Here is a 16,801-nt window from a genome sequence, read left to right as displayed (position 1 = left end):
ATCTGTCAGGGCTCTAAGTAATTATCTAATTTAGAACATTTCAAATAAAAGGCAAGAAAATTCCACTCTCTCGTGTGTGTTGCTCAGAGGAATTAGCCTGTGGGATATAAGCAGACTGATGATGTCTATTCTATTGGATGAGTTAGGTCAACAGTCAAAAATGTCCATGAATATATGGTCATCTTAAAATGAGTTTTCCTCTGGCTGCATTCATCCTCCTTTTCTGTTCCAATTGCATAAAATAAGAAAGATTGTTGCAAGGAATCGAATGTCTGCCTTCAGCTATCTAGTAGAAGGATACAGGCAAGACAAAGCCAGGCTACCCTCAGAAGTGCATGCTGAAAGGTGATGGATACAAACTGCAGTAAGGGGAAATTTGGGGAGGAAGTGAAGGAACAGCTATTTTTATAATGAGACTGGTGCAGCCCTAGGTCAGGTGCCTGGAATGTTTGTGGAATCTCTGTCCCTGGGGATTTTCAGCACTCAGCTGATGAAAACCTCAACCCACACGATCTGATTTCGAAATCAATCCTGTGTGGAGCACAGGTTGGACTACAGAAAGAATGATTGCGCTTTGGAATGGGCTGCCCGGGGAGGTGGTGGAGTCGCCGTCATTGAAGGTGTTCAGGAGGAGACTTGATGGGGTGCTTGGTGCCATGGGTTAGCTGTTTGGGTGGGTTGGATTGGTTGATGGGTTGGACATGATGATCTTGAAGGTCTCTTCCAACCTGGTTTGGTTTATTCTATTCTAATAGAGACCTCCAGAGACACCATGTAGCCTAAAGTTCCTCAATTCTAACAAGCAGAATGCTGCAGTTCTGCATTTCTAACATCCTTGCTAAGTAGAAGCAAGGTTGACACAAGCTAGATAGCTTCCTCCTGCTTACATGTCAAACCCCATGAACAGAGTCTTTAGTGCAGGGATCACTGAAACTTCTTCAACAGCAAGTGGGTGTAGCTGAGGTGAAGCTAATCACAGAGTCAGAATTTATTACAAACTTGGGTAGAGCAACTCTCCAGTGACATTTTAGGCTTAAAGCCACTATCCTCCTTAAATTGCTCAAAAAAGAAGAACAACAACTAAAAAAGCTTTAAAACAAATTATGCACACAAACACGTTCTTCTCAGCCCCCCCACTATGTTATATCACTCAGAGAGGACACCTGGGCTCAAGTCTCCCTGTGAATACACCATCTGACAACACAACGAGCGTGTCCTCAGCAGCAAAGCCTGCTGCTGGAGGAAGGCTGCTTTCTCTCCCCATCTCTCCTGGAAGCACCATGTCTAGCTCCACACATATTTCAAAGCCCTCCCTATTTTTCACAAAGCAGATGTACCGTTTTCCCAGCCAGCTCTACTTGAGAGAGTCCCTATACCTCCCTCCATCTGCTCCCCGGGCCTACGCAGGCAACAAACTGTGCAACCTTGTAATGATGAGCTTGGCTTGATGCCTCCACACACACCAAAAAAAACAAAAAGAAGAAAAAAAAGAAGAAAAAAAGTCCTCCACTTCAGCTAGTTTGGGTAGCTATAATTAGCTTCTATCAAAAAAAAAAATGAACATAAGTCTGCAGATATTTTTGATAAAGTTTCAGTGCTGCTCCTAAAGAGAACGCTAGAACATTTTGGAGCCACAAATGTTTCAAAGCTGCCTTATGGATGTTTGTAGTTTGTAACAAGCTTCTAATACTGAAGGCATGCCTTGAGTAAGAATGGAAACAGACAGTTAAATGCTTGCTAGGGCTGCTGGAAAGGTAGGACACGATTTCCATTGGAATTTTACCTTCCCCTTCTCCTGATGGAAGATTTTAATGTTTCTCCAGAACAGTAAATTCCAATATCTTTGATCGCTGGACAGACCTCAAGGTCTTCATTCAAATGAGATGAACATGTGAAGGAGGAATAGCCCTCAGGCACAAAACATTTTAAATCCAAATTTTAAATATCTCTGAATTTTGAAGGAGATTCAAGGTTCAGGGACTGTCTGTTGGAGGAGGGAAGAACAAAACTGACATTGGAGTCAAAATAGAAGTTTGATGTTGTAGAAGATGAACATTCTTAACATCTGAAAGGTTTAATTGTAGGTTAACTGTAAATTACAGACTGTCTGAAATGGAAAGACTTGGCCTTCCTTTTTCTATAGAATCTCAACTAAAAATCATTTTTACTTCCCCCCACGTTCTCCTAAATTTCTCTGTGCCTAATTTCAATTGAATGTGCTGTTCAGTCTGCAGAAGAGAAGGCTCCGAGGTGACCTCATTGTGGCCTTCCAGTATCTGAAGGGGGCCTACAGGAAGGCTGGGGAAGGACTTCTCAGGATCTCAGGTAGTGATAGGACTAGGGGGAATGGAATGAAGCTGGAGGTGGGGAGATTCAGGCTAGATGTGAGGAGGAGGTTCTTCACCATGAGAGTGGTGAAACCCTGGAATGGGTTGTCCAGGGAGGTGGTCGAGGCCCCGTCCCTGGGGATGTTTAAGAGCAGGCTGGATGAGGCTCTGTCCAGCCTGATCTAGTGTAGGGTGTCCCTGCCCATGGCAGGGGGGTTGGAACTCGATGATCCTTGTGGTCCCTTCCAACCCTGAATGAAACTATGAAACTACTCCACTTTCCAATCCAATGCCACTTCTATGAAGCTTTCCACTAAACAATCCTGTAAGACAAATACAGCCTCCCCACACACCTGGATGAATACTGGCAGAACAATTAGATATTGTTGTTATACAACATAACACTAATGAGAACAGTTGTTCATCAAGTGAGCAGCATTGTTAGAGGGAAACAAACACTGTAAAACAGAGCAATCCAAAGGACTGACATTCAAAGAAATGGTAGCAGCAACAGTAACCTTACAGCCTCTCATGCACTCTGGAGTAAATAGATAATTGCTCATGCATAAACATAAGGAGGGTTGAGGTCTCAGTAAATACAGGATTAAACTTTGAGGACATCCACAAAAAATCAGAGAAAATAAACCAACTATAAACATCTCTTTGGAAGCGAGTACAGAGTATTATACTCTGATTTCCTGCATTTACAACCCAGTTTCCTGAAGCCTCTGTTGTTGAAAGCTAAAGATGCATCAGGATTTCTCCCTCAGTCTCAGAGAAACCATGGAGAAAGCAAATGGTGAAATGGTAGCATCCAAAGTAATCACCTCCTTTGGAGGCTCACTTGTGCAGCAAGAACCTGTGGGAGCCAAGCTGATGCATGTGAGATATGCATGAGATATAACTTCTCCAACTCAAAGCACCTTCCATTCATGGACTTCATTTAAGTCCTTCCTTACTTCATTTATGTGATTCTTTGTTTTTCAGATCTTTTAGACAAGGACAGATTTCCCCACTATCAGAACTGCTGTTAGTATAAGAGGAAAATCCAGCCAAAGTGAGGTCTATGGTGCCAGTAAAAGTATAGATAAGAGTAGAAATAAGGTTTTTGCCAGATCTGTTCACTGTGGATTTTCTTACAGCTCCTTTTGAAATAGCCTGGATACATTTAGTCTTAAAAAAACAATAAAAATCAGGATTTTATCCATAGTATCATAGTATCATTCATAGTATCATAGTATCATTCAGGGTTGGAAGGGACCACAAGGATCATCTAGTTCCAACCCCCCTGCCATGGGCAGGGACACCCCACACTAGATCAGCCTGGCCAGAGCCTCATCCAGCCTGCTCTTAAACACCTCCAGGGACGGGGCCCCAACCACCTCCCTGGACAACCCATTCCAGGGCTTCACCACTCTCATGGGGAAGAACCTCCTCCTCACATCTAGCCTGAATCTCCCCACCTCCAGCTTCATTCCATTCCCCCTAGTCCTACCACTACCTGAGATCCTGAGATCCAGTTAGTAATCCAGATTATGGAATTATTCCCAAAAGCTGGACTCCAGGGCCTGCAGTAGGGTCTAGATCAGTTATCCAATTCTGTGTCAAACACGTTTAACAAGGCCATTTGGGAGCTTGCCATAATCGAGGGCTGTGGTGCAAATACACAGTGCAGCTGCCTTGTATTTGGTGGCAGCAGTGCTGAGGGATGAAAATCCAGCCAGGACAGCAGCCACAGAAACCACGATTGTTCTTAATACCGGCATACACACGACTCAAGGTAAATGCCTGCAAACCTGTGGCTAACTTTGGCCATTAAACATTTTCAATTATTGTGTCATTTCTGCAGATCTCAATAAACTTCATTTTTCATGCAGTCTGGCTAAAAAAAATCTAGGCATGTTTGTAAACTGCTGGACTGGAAGCAATCCAAATTAGCGTAACCAAATGCAACAGGGCTTGAATTCCTGCAGAAGCCTGGGACAGCCATCCCCTTGTATTGGCTCTCAGCAAATACCCAAGCATTCCTTTTTCTTTTTTAGCAAAAAATACTCCTATGAAATAAGTTTCAAGATCTCAAGGGTGCATATTTGAGGCTCCAGAGATGCTGTCTGTACACACACAAGTATGTTATTCATGCCAGAGCTGCTCATCCAGTCAACAGAACGGAAATGCTACTACTGTTTGCGGTTCATTTACCCAAATGCTCCCGAATGCCACAACGGAAATTTAGAATAGTTGGGACCACTATGACAGTGAAAATATCCCAAAAATGCATGATAACAATTCTAGTGTTACACTGTGCTGCTCTCAGAGAGGGGTGGGCAGAGGAGAATAAAAAAGTCTATGCTAAATCACAGTATCACGGTATAACTAAGGTTGGAAATGACCTCAAGGATCATCGAGTCCAACCTATCAACACAGACCCCATGACTAGACCATGGCACCAAGTGCCACGTCCAATCCCCTCTTGAATGCCTCCAGGGACGGTGACTCCACCACCTCCCTGGGCAGCACTTCCCAATGACGAACGACTCACTCGGTGAAGAACTTTCTCCTCACCTCGAGTCTAAACCTCCCCTGGCACAGCTTGAGACTGTGTCCCCTTGTTCTGGTGCTGGTTGCCTGGGAGAAGAGACCAACCCCCACCTGGCTACAACCACCTTTCAGGTAGTTGTAGAGGGCAATAAGGTGTCCCCTGAGCCTCCTCTTCTCCAGGCTAAACAATCCCAGCTCCCTCAGCCTCTCCTCTTAGGGCTTGTGTTCAAGGCCTCTCCCCAGCCTTGTTGCCCTTCTCTGGACACGTTCAAGTGTTTCAATGTCCTTCTTAACACTTAAATGGGGTTTGAAACACGTGCAACTGTTACTGGCCAAAAAAATATAAGGGTTTGGATAAGCAGAAGAAGAGGACCTGTAAAGAAATAAAGAGTTTTGCTAATTCATTCTTGGGAATATCATTCAAATCCCATATTAAATTTTGTTTCAACTTCAATTAGAGAAAAAAAGAAAAAAAAAGAAGTGGAAATCTAGAGTATAAGGTAATATTTAGTTTGAAGTTTATCTTTTATTTATGGCTAGAAGAAGATGAGGAGGCTCAGCTCTCCAAACAAGCATCTGGAAAAGAAGAAACCATGAACCATGAGCTCACCCTAGTGTTTCAAAGTAAGACTGCAGTGAAGAACGAAAAAGTCCTTCCTGTTACACTCAGCATTTTCATAAACCGTGTTGCTGCTCTGCCTTTTCCATATTAGAGCCAAAACTTACTGGTCTAAACTCTGTGATACTATTCAACAAATGCTTACTCATCTGGATCTCTGATCTTACAAGACATTAGGCATACTCAAATATAGTGATCTGCATTTTGAAGTCAGTTGATCAGTTAAGGTCAAATCAGTGAATTACTGCTTATTTTGCAGACTACCAAGTACTTCAGTACTTATAAATCACAGAATGGTTTGGGTTGGAAGGGTCCTCCAAAGGTCATCTAGTCCAAGCCCCCTAGTAAATTGCTAGTTAAAATTTTACTCTACAACATCATGTAAGACAAAAGAAAGAAGAGAGAAGAAGAAGAAAAAGCACCAGCTAAAAATCTGAAGCATTTCACATGGGATTTGTAAGAAATTCCCAATTCATTCATGACCTGGTTTTCAGAAGCAAGCCCATTTACATACACAGTCTGCATGCAGCTACGTGCTGCCTGTCTGATTTTAACTCCTCTTCCTGCCCTTGTAATTTTAATTTCCCAATAAAGCAATAAATTCCAAGCATAGGTTGATGCTGTTAATGATGATGCGCTCCAGCTTTGAAATGAAAATAAACAAGCAGAGGGTTTCTGCAAATCAATGCTTATCACCTGCAAATGGGCAAAGTGACTCTCTTCAGTCTGCCTAGGAAGAGGATGACAGAAAGTGTGATGAGCAGTGGGATGGCACACACTTTAGTTTCAACAGAAGTGTGCAGTGGGCTGCAAGCTGTGGGAGAAAAGGAAAGGAAGGAGACATCTAGCCTTTGAAAACTACACCAGGAAAAGCTTTTCAAGGACAGAAGCAAAACCCTCTGCAGTTTGCTTACTGTTGAGAGGAAAACAAAAAGTGAGCAGCACCACAGCAGCTACATTCTTTAATAATTAGAAGCTGGTTGTACATTTTAGGGGAAGAGAAGAGTGTTTTGCAGCATGGGGAGCATTGTTCTCAAACAGCTGCCCTGCAGAGGTGGAGGGGGAACACTGTGATTTCCCTGAGACAAAACTGCGCTCCAAAGGCGTGCAGCTATTAGTCATGTGGGGTAGCCTTGGTATTCCAGGGAGCATTTTAATTGTCTAGAGCTTAATAATGGTGACAAAAAGATTGAGTGTTTATGGGCAAAAAAATTCAAGGGAAAGGCCAATAATGCAGATATTCATAGTGGGAGTCTGTTATAGATTACCCAGCAAGGCTGAAGAGGCAGACAAAATGTTCTGTAAGTGTATGGGAGATGTCTCAGGCTGCCCAGGGAACTGATGGAGTCCTTATCCATGGAGGTATTTAAAAGACATATAGATGTGGTGCTGAGAAACGTGGTTCAGTGGTGGAATTAGCACTACTGGGTTACCAAAGGTCTTTTCCAACCAAAATGATTCCATGATATTTTCCCTTAGAAAAAGGGACAACAGGATGACACCAGGACTTCTTAACTGTGGCAATACATCAGTGTCACTGTGTATAAAAGATACAAAACAGCAACATTTTAGTGTGAGGTGACAGTGATCAACTCATACCTGAAGACAAAAAAATCACTGCAAACACAGAGCAGGAGGGAAAGCCTGAAATAGACAGAGAAATCTGAGGGCAAAAGTATAGGAAGGAGAGAACATCTGCTTATTCAGAACAGCCTTAAAGGTGTCTCAAAAGTTGCTAAGGCAGAGCCTTCTGGTTGCTTGATCTTCTTAACTCTTTCCTAATAACCTCTCCCAAAGAAAAGGAAAAATAAAACAAGAATGAAAGATGATCTCAATCTCAACCAAAAATCTCTTATTTATATCTCAGTCTGAACAACTGGATTCTGCAAGAAGTGACTGCTCAACGGTAAAGGTTTTAGAGGAAGATAAGGAGTTAAAGTTAATCTGGAGAGGCAGTCCTACAGAACCCATAAAAACAAGCAAAAGTGTCATAGAGTCAAGGCAAGAGTTTACTTTGCTGACAATGATAAGCATTGAAACATCTGAAACATCTCCTGTATTCTTGTGATTCACGTTCTTGCATTAAACAAATGTTGTGTCTGAATGGGAAATGTTATATCTGAAGGGAAAAACATCTTAGAAGAGGGAAAGGATATTTGAAAACTGTCTTGGCAGTCAGAGCATATCTTTGCTTCCTGTAATTCTGCATTTTATTCATCTCTCAGCCTATGTGCCAAAACACATTCTTGTTTACTACTGGACTTGAATTAATTGTTTTCCCGACAACAGTGCCAATTCCTCAGTTAAACAACAAGATACACTTTTGATTTTCCACACAGTCACACTGCTGTCACAAGAGATAATTTAGAAGCAGTGAAATCTTCCAACAAAGTGTATTGATTTCTCTGGGTCTTTAAGAGGTAGAACACTGGGTTGGTCTCTTCTCCCAGGTAACCATCACCAGAACAAGAGGACACAGTCTCAGGTTGTGCCAGGGGACATTTAGGCTGGAGGTTAGGAGGAAGTTCTACACAGAGAGAGTGATTGCCCATTGGAATGGGCTGCCCAAGGAGGTGGTGGAGTCGCCATCACTGGAGGTGTTCAGGAGGAGACTTGATAGCGTGCTTGGTTGCATGGTTTAATTGATTAGGTGGTGTTGGATGATAGGTTGGACGTGATGATCTTGAAGGTCTCTTCCAACCTGGTTTATTCTATTCTATTGTAGAAAAATACCCATGCGATCCACCAAACTTACAGTGCTTCTGTTAAGTAGATCACTGAGAACTACATTGAAGTCTGTTTAAGTGAACAGACCAGAAAAACTACTGGACACAACATTTAGAAACTGCTGAGGAAAATCATACCCGAGAAGCATGGCTGGATTTCACATATGATGAAGAGAGAGTCATGTAAGAGATGGCCAAATTCCAGAGGTGATCAGAGGCACCATTTGGGGACCAGCATCAAGGCAGAGGAGCTCGTTTCCCTGGCAGTATGGACTCAGGAATACTTCTATGCCTACACAACTGCTCCAGCAAACAAAGAATGTGTATCACGAGAAGGAAACAAGAGTTTGGTTGAAGTATAATCATCTCCAATAGACTGCAGTGAAGAGAGGCTGGCTGATACAAAACACATCTATCTATGGCCTCTGTGCTTTCTCTCTTCTCCTGTTTTATAGCTTGTGGGACAACAAAGTTCTGTAGGAATCTCAGCAGACACCAGGGCAGTTGTACAGTAAGACAAGATGAAAGAAAAAAGCCTGGAGAACACAAGAAAAATAGGGCAATCAGCTTCACAAGAGTTGGGCAAAGAATGAGCAACAAAGCCTACTGTTAGCAGATGCTGGGTGAACACCCCAAGTACAGCCCCGCTGTTAAGTCGTATTGCTTCCACATTTCCAACAGGCTAATGATGAACATTGGTGTATAACTATTTTCCAGACATTAAGGTAAGACTATTGTCTCTGACTCCTGCTGCTTAACATTTTGCATTGGCAAATAGTCCCAGAGATTTTTGACTAGATTAGTTTTTAACTATTTAAAATGCAGTATTCACAGGAGTGTGACTACCTGGTATTAGGAAACTAATACCAGCAGCTTACTCAAAAGATACACATGTCATTACACACACACACACATGTGTAGTTAACAGTGAAGCATGCTTCAGGAGTCTCCTAAAACCACAGCTGAGAAAGAACAATGCACCCATCACTTTTCCTCTATGAAATATTACAGCAGTATTGAAAATCACACAGCTGCTTACTCTCAAGGCCCCAGATGCAATTATAAAACTCAGGATTAGGAAAGTAGATATTGTTTGCTTTCCTTAGTGTGCCTCCAGGAAATTTAATTCCTACCTGTGTTTCATACCTTCTCTGTAGCAGAAAGCTGAGGTTCCCATTAAACCAGCACTCCTTTTTCAAAGCAGCAAGACAAAAAGATGGATGCAGCTGAAACAATGCCACAACTCACACTTCATGAGTTATACAAGGGCTTATATTACTGTGTTTCAAACTGCATCTGGCATCTGTGATTTGGTTCTTTGAAACAGGCAGAACTGCACAGACCTTTAGAGAACAGCCACCGCTACCAGGCTGTGCAGAAAGAAAGGCTTTTTGGAAGCCCTATCCATCTTCCAACCTATTCTTTCTATTCTATTCTATTCTATTCTATTCTATTCTATTCTATTCTATTCTATTCTATTCTATTCTATTCTATTCTATTCTATTCTATTCTACTCTACTCTACTCTACTCTACTCTACTCTACTCTACTCTACTCTACTCTACTCTACTCTATTCTTTCCAATCCTCCTTAAAGTGATGGGGACTAAAGGATGCTGAAAAAAAAAAACCACTTTTATAAAATGAAAGAGCTTTTCAATCCCATATCAATAAAGTTCTTAAGAAAGTATTAGCCAAACCACACTGGAAGAATCCAAATTGTCCCCAACAAGACAGTTATTAAAACAAGCTTTATTGAACATTTTGATTTAACATGCTTGTTAAATGATAGATAGCAAGATAAACAGAATCCACACGTGGATTAAGTAGAGTCTGGTGGTTTAATTCAAGAAAACAGCAGAAAGCTACCTTAGAATTGTTTCACTTAGGCTGGACTAGACCTTTAAGATCACTGAGTCAAACCACTACCTTAACACTACCAAATCTGTTGCTAAACCACGTCCCTCAGAATCACATCCACAGGTCTGTTAAACACCTCCAGGGATGATGACTCCACCACTTCCCTGGGCAGCCTGTTCCAGGGCTTGACAATCCCTTCAGTGAAGAAATTGTTCCTTGTGCAAGCAGAATCACCAGAAGAGCTGCTCTTTAGTAGTGATCACAACAAAATTAGGTTACTACAGCAAAGAGCAGGTGAGTGAAGAAAGCACTAGATAAAAAAGAAATAGAAGAAACAGAACAATGTAACCCCAAAGCTATTAGACAAGAAAAAGATGAAGAGCCCCCCAAAGCAGGAGCAATCAAATCTATAAACAGTCTAAAAACTATACAGAATACTGAATTAGAATCAAAGGGGGAAAAAAAACAACCAACAACAAAAACCACAACACCAAAACACCTCCAACAATTAATTCTTGCTTGGCTCAACAGGGAGTTAAGAATGCTGTCAGAAAGAAAAGGTCAGAATTAAAAGAACTGCCAAGCTTGCCCACATGCAGAGAACAGAAAAGCCATACAACATGGCAGGTTGAAAGTAAACAGGAAATCAAGAAGGTGGGAAACAATTCAAACAGCACCTTACAATGGATGCTCAACTCCACAATACAAAGTTCTGTAAAATCATTAAAAGCAGGAGGCCAGCTGAGGACTCAACAGGAGTGGTTGATGAAGCAAGCGGACTAGGAGCACCTGAGGGGTGGTAAAAACACTCCAGGAATGTCTTGCACTGCTCTTTCCTGATAGAAAACCTTGGGAAGATTCTCACATCTCTGACACCCTTTATAGTCAATCATCTTCACTACACAAGAAATATTGGACCAAACTGGTAATGGCAATAAACCAGCAGAACTGGGCAGCATTACCTCAAATATGAATCAGCAAAACTGCTGGCAAAAGTACATTATCCACCTTTACAAAGGGCTGCTCTGACAACAGCCTGCAGTGCTGCTAAAACAGCTCTCACATAGAAGAAACACTCCAAAAGGTATCCTAGAATTATGGGCTCATGAGTGACCTTCTTGGCAGTGACAGAAGACACACAAAGAATAAATTTTGAGCAGATGCAGAATTACACTCTCTTTAGAAAGCCTCACTGAGTTGCTGGGCTTGTATGAGTGTTATCAGTCGGTTTTGGGGTAAAGAGAAGCCCATGGGCATGATGTATTTGTATTCTGAAATAACTCCTCATTAATAAGCTCCATTGCCTCAAGGCTGAGAAGGTATCACATTCAGGACATGACAAAAGAGCATCCATGCTTGGAAACATGCTAATAGCACCTCCAGGTTATGAGCAAAGTACACCACAGTGCTTCCTGGAGTTTTAAAAGCATTTTAACACTTTTCTAGCTTACCAGCAGCAGTTGCCCATATTCTTGTTCGCAGCAGCTGCAGAACAGTCAACAGCCAACACACACTGCTTTGCATTCTTAAATACAATGTATAGTAGAGCTCAAATGAAGTTCTCTCTAATGAGCATCTGCACTAAAGAACCAAGTTCAAGCTAAATGCATCATTTTGCTCAAATTCTATAAATTGAAGTGGGTGTTACAGCCTTCAAGATCTCAAGCTCTGCTTCAAAAGAATGTGTCAATTATTTAATAGAAATCTTTTCCTAATACAATGTTGCTGATCTGCGTCTCACATCCAAGGTTAATTTACTGCTTAAAATGTAGCATTTCAAGTACTGTTGCATGAAATAATTTATCTTGGAAAAAAAAAAATACAGAGAACAAGGAAAGACAATTATTCATATGAATAAGAGAGCATGAATCACAAAGGAGAGAAAATTGTATCTATATAATGCAGACGTGCAAAGATCAAGCCATTATACCAGGTGACAGAAAGAAAAGGGATTTGAATTGCAGGGTAAAATTATAGCTATATACAGTACTTTTGATTTGATTTTTCTTTTCCCTCTAAGCAGAAAGGGTTCTAGTTCACCACAGATTCTGGTCAAGTCAGCCAAGCTGCTAGCATGTCATCCAGAAAACCTCTTTAAACCAACTCAGGTACATCTGTACTCTCAATACATACTCTTCCTTACGAAGGTCTCAAATGACCAAGAACATACACAGACCCTCAGAAGTTCCAGGGAGGAATCCACACTCATGTCATGTAGACAAAATGTCAGTCCCGTGACAAAATCAAGGAGGGTAACTAGCAGGAGTCAGACCTACTTTCTCAGCAAGAAAAGGACCAGAGTGTTGACTTTTATCAGTAATCCTAGATGATGATTAAAATAAAACACGCTTGGAAATTAACTGAGACCTCCCATGAAGTCTCAAAGGGCCATTTCCTTGCTGTTTCTAAGGACATTTCTGTAAGGGGCCAAGAATCAAACCACTCCTCTAGAGGAGGCTAGTATAGCTGCTCATAGTATTTGTGACCAGGACTCCAAATTATTCCAGACCCCCTACCTTGGGGTCTGTTACCTTAATGTGGAGAACCCCAGAACCAGATGACAAGACAAAGAACCACCTCCCCATCCAGGGAGATTTGCTACTTCCCCTGGGCTTGAATCAGGCATGCTGAGGAAAGACTGACAAGGCTCATCCAGCCCCTGGACACTTGCTGTTCATTCGCATGAGCAGCAATGATACAATCAAGGGAGCTCCTGAGCACAACAAAAAGCCTGAATGACTAAAGCACTGTGATAGATTACAGGTTACAATGGAGGAATTGAGAAACTGCCAAATTTTATAGAGGTGGTGTTAGAAAAGCCAGAGCCCACACAGTTCATGCTTGTAGGAGACCTGCGCCAGGGGAGGTTCAGGTTGGATGTTAGGAAGAAGTTCTATACAGAAAGAGTGATTGCCCATTGGAATGGGCTGCCCGGGGAGGTGGTGGAGTCGCCGTCATTGAAGGTGTTCAGGAGGAGACTTGATGGGGTGCTTGGTGCCATGGGTTAGCTGTTTGGGTGGGTTGGATTGGTTGATGGGTTGGACACGATGATCTTGAAGGTCTCTTCCAACCTGGTTTGGTTTATTCTAAAGGTTTAAGTGGCTAAAAGAACTGCTGCTTCTCTCATGTTAGTGATGACAGGCTGATCAAGGAAAATGTAGGTCTCTCGCTCAGTGGAACAGGTGACTTTGCAATGGCAAAGTCACATAAGATTAAAGTAGCCAATCTTTTCTTTGCCTCATTTGCCACTGACCAGGTCTCACATGTCTCTGAGATTCTTTCCAAGGAGAACGTGAGCTTGGAGAGGGTTGAAGTCAGGGTTTATCTACGAGTCTGACTCATCCAGTTCTATAGGACGAGATGGGCTTCACCCATGAGTGTTGAGAACTGGCTGGTATCATAGCAAGGTTGCTCTTTATCATCTTGGAAAAGCTGGGGACCAGGGAGTTCCTCAGTCACTGATGAAAGGCAAGTATTGCTCCTGTCCTCAAAAAAGGCTAGAAGATTTACCCAGCACCGAACAGGCTATTCATCTTTCCTTCTGTTTGTGCAGAAATGGTGAAACAAGAACTCCTGGAACACCTTTCTGAGTGCATGGAGGAGGTAGTGGTTACTTGGAATAGTCTGTGGAAAAGGACATGGAGGTCTTGACAGATAGCAAGCTGAACACGAGCCAGCAGCAGGCCCTGGCAGCAAAGGCAGCTGACAGCATCCTGGGCTGTATTAAAAGGAGCAGTGCCTGTTAATCAAGGGAAAGTGACTGACAGAAATGATCATTCCTCTTTGCTCTATACTCATGCTAAACACACATGACTTTGTTAATCAACTCTCCACTTAAATCATGCTCAATATCACCGGCAAGTCAGAGACAGCTTCCATCTGTTTCCAACTGAGCTGGTCTGGCAAAGTTAATGTTGGGAAAATTTCAACCCACCACAGGGTATAAAAAAATAATCACAAAGGCACCACCACTCTGGGGGGAAATACTGTGGATTTAGCAGAGATGAGGATGGTCAATGGACTGTGCCCTCTTCATCCATCCAAGACAGAGGCTCCTTGGGCAGAACTCTGCATTCACTATAGCGCTGAACTTTTGCTGCATTACCATTTCTGCTATATCAGAGCTAGTGCGAAGATCTGCATCCCCAGCTGTGTCACAGGGTACCCAGAATGTCTTAATTCGATCTCAATCCCTTGCAGTCAGTTCCTTTATCAGCAGAAACCCCCAGCCTGTTGTATTTCTCACTTTAATAGCTTGAACCTATCGATTCTTTGCATTTTCTGAACGCGTCGCAGTGCAAACCCTTACTGGGGCACTGGCAAAGAGGCAAACGTTAATTGGGTCAGTTTCAGGAGGAGCCCCGGGGCTGTGAGACAGGCAGAGGTGGGCGTTTTAACCGTAAGGCGAAAAGCGAGAAGAGCCCTTTGCCATGGAAGTCTCTCATCGGCTTCCTTCCCAGGGGGAGGAGTTTTCCCTGCTTCCGATGACATTGTCTCCACAGCAACATAGCTCCGGCGAACAGACTGCGCGCAGCGCTGCTGCCGCCTCGGGACTGCAGCCGTGAACCGCCGCCGCGAGAGCTTCAGTGCCAAAGACGTTAAGAAGAGCCTGCTCGGAAGCTAAAGTCATTTGTGGAAGAACTGGCTTTGTCACTCGTGAGAGAATTTCTTAGTAGAAAGGTAACTGGTCTCGACTTTCTTCGTCGAGAATGACACACGGAAAAGATTAAGTGCTCAGCGATTGAGGAATGTTGGGAGGGGATGTGGAGAGTGGTGCTTCTGCCAGCCTTAAAGCACCTAGACCCGAACCAAACCAAGCTTGTCGGGTAAATAGCTGCACTACATTTCCCACAAGGCCGATTGAGCGCCGAGTACGGAAGCCAGCTTTCTCCTCGTTTTGCAAGAGCCTGCCACGCATCCCTTCCAAACTCCAGATGAAATCAAGAAAAAGTTTCTCATTCCCATTTCTCATTAACCACATGAAACATTTGCCAAAAGAATTTCAGATGCAGAATTCACTCTTTGCCGTTTGCTTGTCAGAAGTTGGAGAGGCCCAAGGCTGTTCAATTGATGGCAAAGAGTTTTCAAAGGAAAGACACTTACTTTTCTGAATTCGACTTGTGTAAATGGAAAACTGATTAAAGGTGTGAAAGGGAAGGAATGCCCTGCAGATGAAACAGAACACACAGCTTACATGACTACCCTATACTTTATACTTTACTTGCTAAGTTGTAGGGTCTCAAGTAGTGTAAAAACTGACACTTTGCTTTCTCAGCGTTTGAGGAAAGCCATCGCTATCATGGACCAAGAGCTTCCATGTTCTGCAAGGAGCATCAATAACAAGAAGGAACTTTGCAGGGTCCTACATCTGCACTCCCTGTACAAAGAGAACAAAGTAAGGAAATAGCTTGTGCTCCCTGAAAATACGGTATCAGGTACCATGGGACTAGGGCAACCACCTTGTCTGCTTGGTTTGGTTTTTCTTGTGTGTTTTGTTGGGGTTTTGTTTGTTTGTTTAATGAAAGGCTTGTGTAGACAGGACACATCTTCCAGAATATTGTTGAAAAACAGTGTAACAACTGTGCTGGAGTGTTGCCCTATCCTTATGTTATCCCAAGCACATAAATAGAGTCTTAGAGCCCATGATTCTCACCACGTTGTGAGAAAATCAACCAGAAACACTGAAGTCAGGTACTAAAAATCCCTGCATTTCATGCTACACTCTTCTGAACTTGACCTGACAACAGAAGGTGTATTCTAGCACAGGTACCATACTTTGCAATGTTTAGCTAAAATGAGAATAAGGAATGACCCTAACAGGTTGTTTTGTCTGTGTCATGCCTACTTGATTTAACACAGCAACACCTTCAAGTTCTTTACAGTCTAGCTGGTATCTTCCAGCTTCCTGGATTGTCAGCAGAGTCACATCTAGGTAGATACAAAAGCAGCCAACTCTAGAAAATTGTTGACATGTCAGCTCCTGCACAGTGCAAAAAGAAGATCCTATCTGAGGCTGCAGCAAGACTAAAAGAGTTTCAGCAGTCACCAAGACCTTTATTTTTTATTGCAATAGGCACAGAAGAAACTGCTGGAAACACTCCTTGAAATTATGACCAATTACTTCCTTGTGCACCATGGGACTTCCAGAAGCATCACTTCACGTTTTGCTTTGTCAGCTCCTCAAAGTAAGAGCTCAACATCTCATACAGCTGACTTCTCAGATGAAGACCATGTACGTAGGAGTGCTGTTACACTCAGTGAAAGTGGAACTCGAAACAAGTATGATTTTATTTCTTTGCCCTGTATATTGATTTTTTAAAGTAACTAAGAGAATGTTAAAAGCTTTATCATTTATACTTGCAGCTACATTTATCCTTGGGTTCCTGAGTTGAGTACAACCCCAAAATTAAGCTTCTAGGAGGAATTTTGTGGATATTTTTGGGACTCTCAACTCTACTGGACTCTCAACAACAAGAGCAACCCAAGAGACAGATCTTGGGAAAGAGCCAGGAATTTTGACTCAGAGAGAGATCCTCCCGACCGCGGCCACGCTGACTGTAATTCCAGTGACCGCCGCCATTACCAGTCCCACAGAGTCCTCCTGGAACACCTTTCTGAGTGCCTGAAGGAGGCAGTGGTTATTTGGAATAGTCTGTGGAAAAGGATGCGGAGGTCTTGCTAGTCAGCAAGCTGAACACCAGCCAGCAGCGTGCCATGGCAGCAAAGGCAGCTG

At 42.7% G+C, this 16,801-nt stretch overlaps 1 protein-coding gene across 1 annotated transcript in view; it reads left to right on the top strand.

The window, feature by feature from the left end:
• The first annotated feature begins 3,110 nt into the window (after positions 1–3,110).
• Positions 3,111–16,801, top strand: part of MINDY4 (MINDY lysine 48 deubiquitinase 4) — a 66,354-nt gene continuing 52,663 nt past the window's right edge. Inside the window, 5 exon segments of the mRNA XM_068146411.1 lie at positions 3,111–3,209; positions 14,689–14,748; positions 15,344–15,463; positions 16,142–16,370; positions 16,480–16,663. Of these exon segments, the coding sequence (XP_068002512.1) occupies positions 3,111–3,209; positions 14,689–14,748; positions 15,344–15,463; positions 16,142–16,370; positions 16,480–16,663 (692 nt within the window).

Source organism: Melanerpes formicivorus, unplaced genomic scaffold (genome assembly GCF_026170545.1).
Source record: "Melanerpes formicivorus ecotype bairdi unplaced genomic scaffold, bMelFor1.0.p_v2 SCAF_13, whole genome shotgun sequence".
Classification (NCBI taxonomy): Eukaryota; Metazoa; Chordata; class Aves; order Piciformes; family Picidae; genus Melanerpes; species Melanerpes formicivorus.
This window is presented reverse-complemented; position numbering and strand designations above follow the sequence as displayed.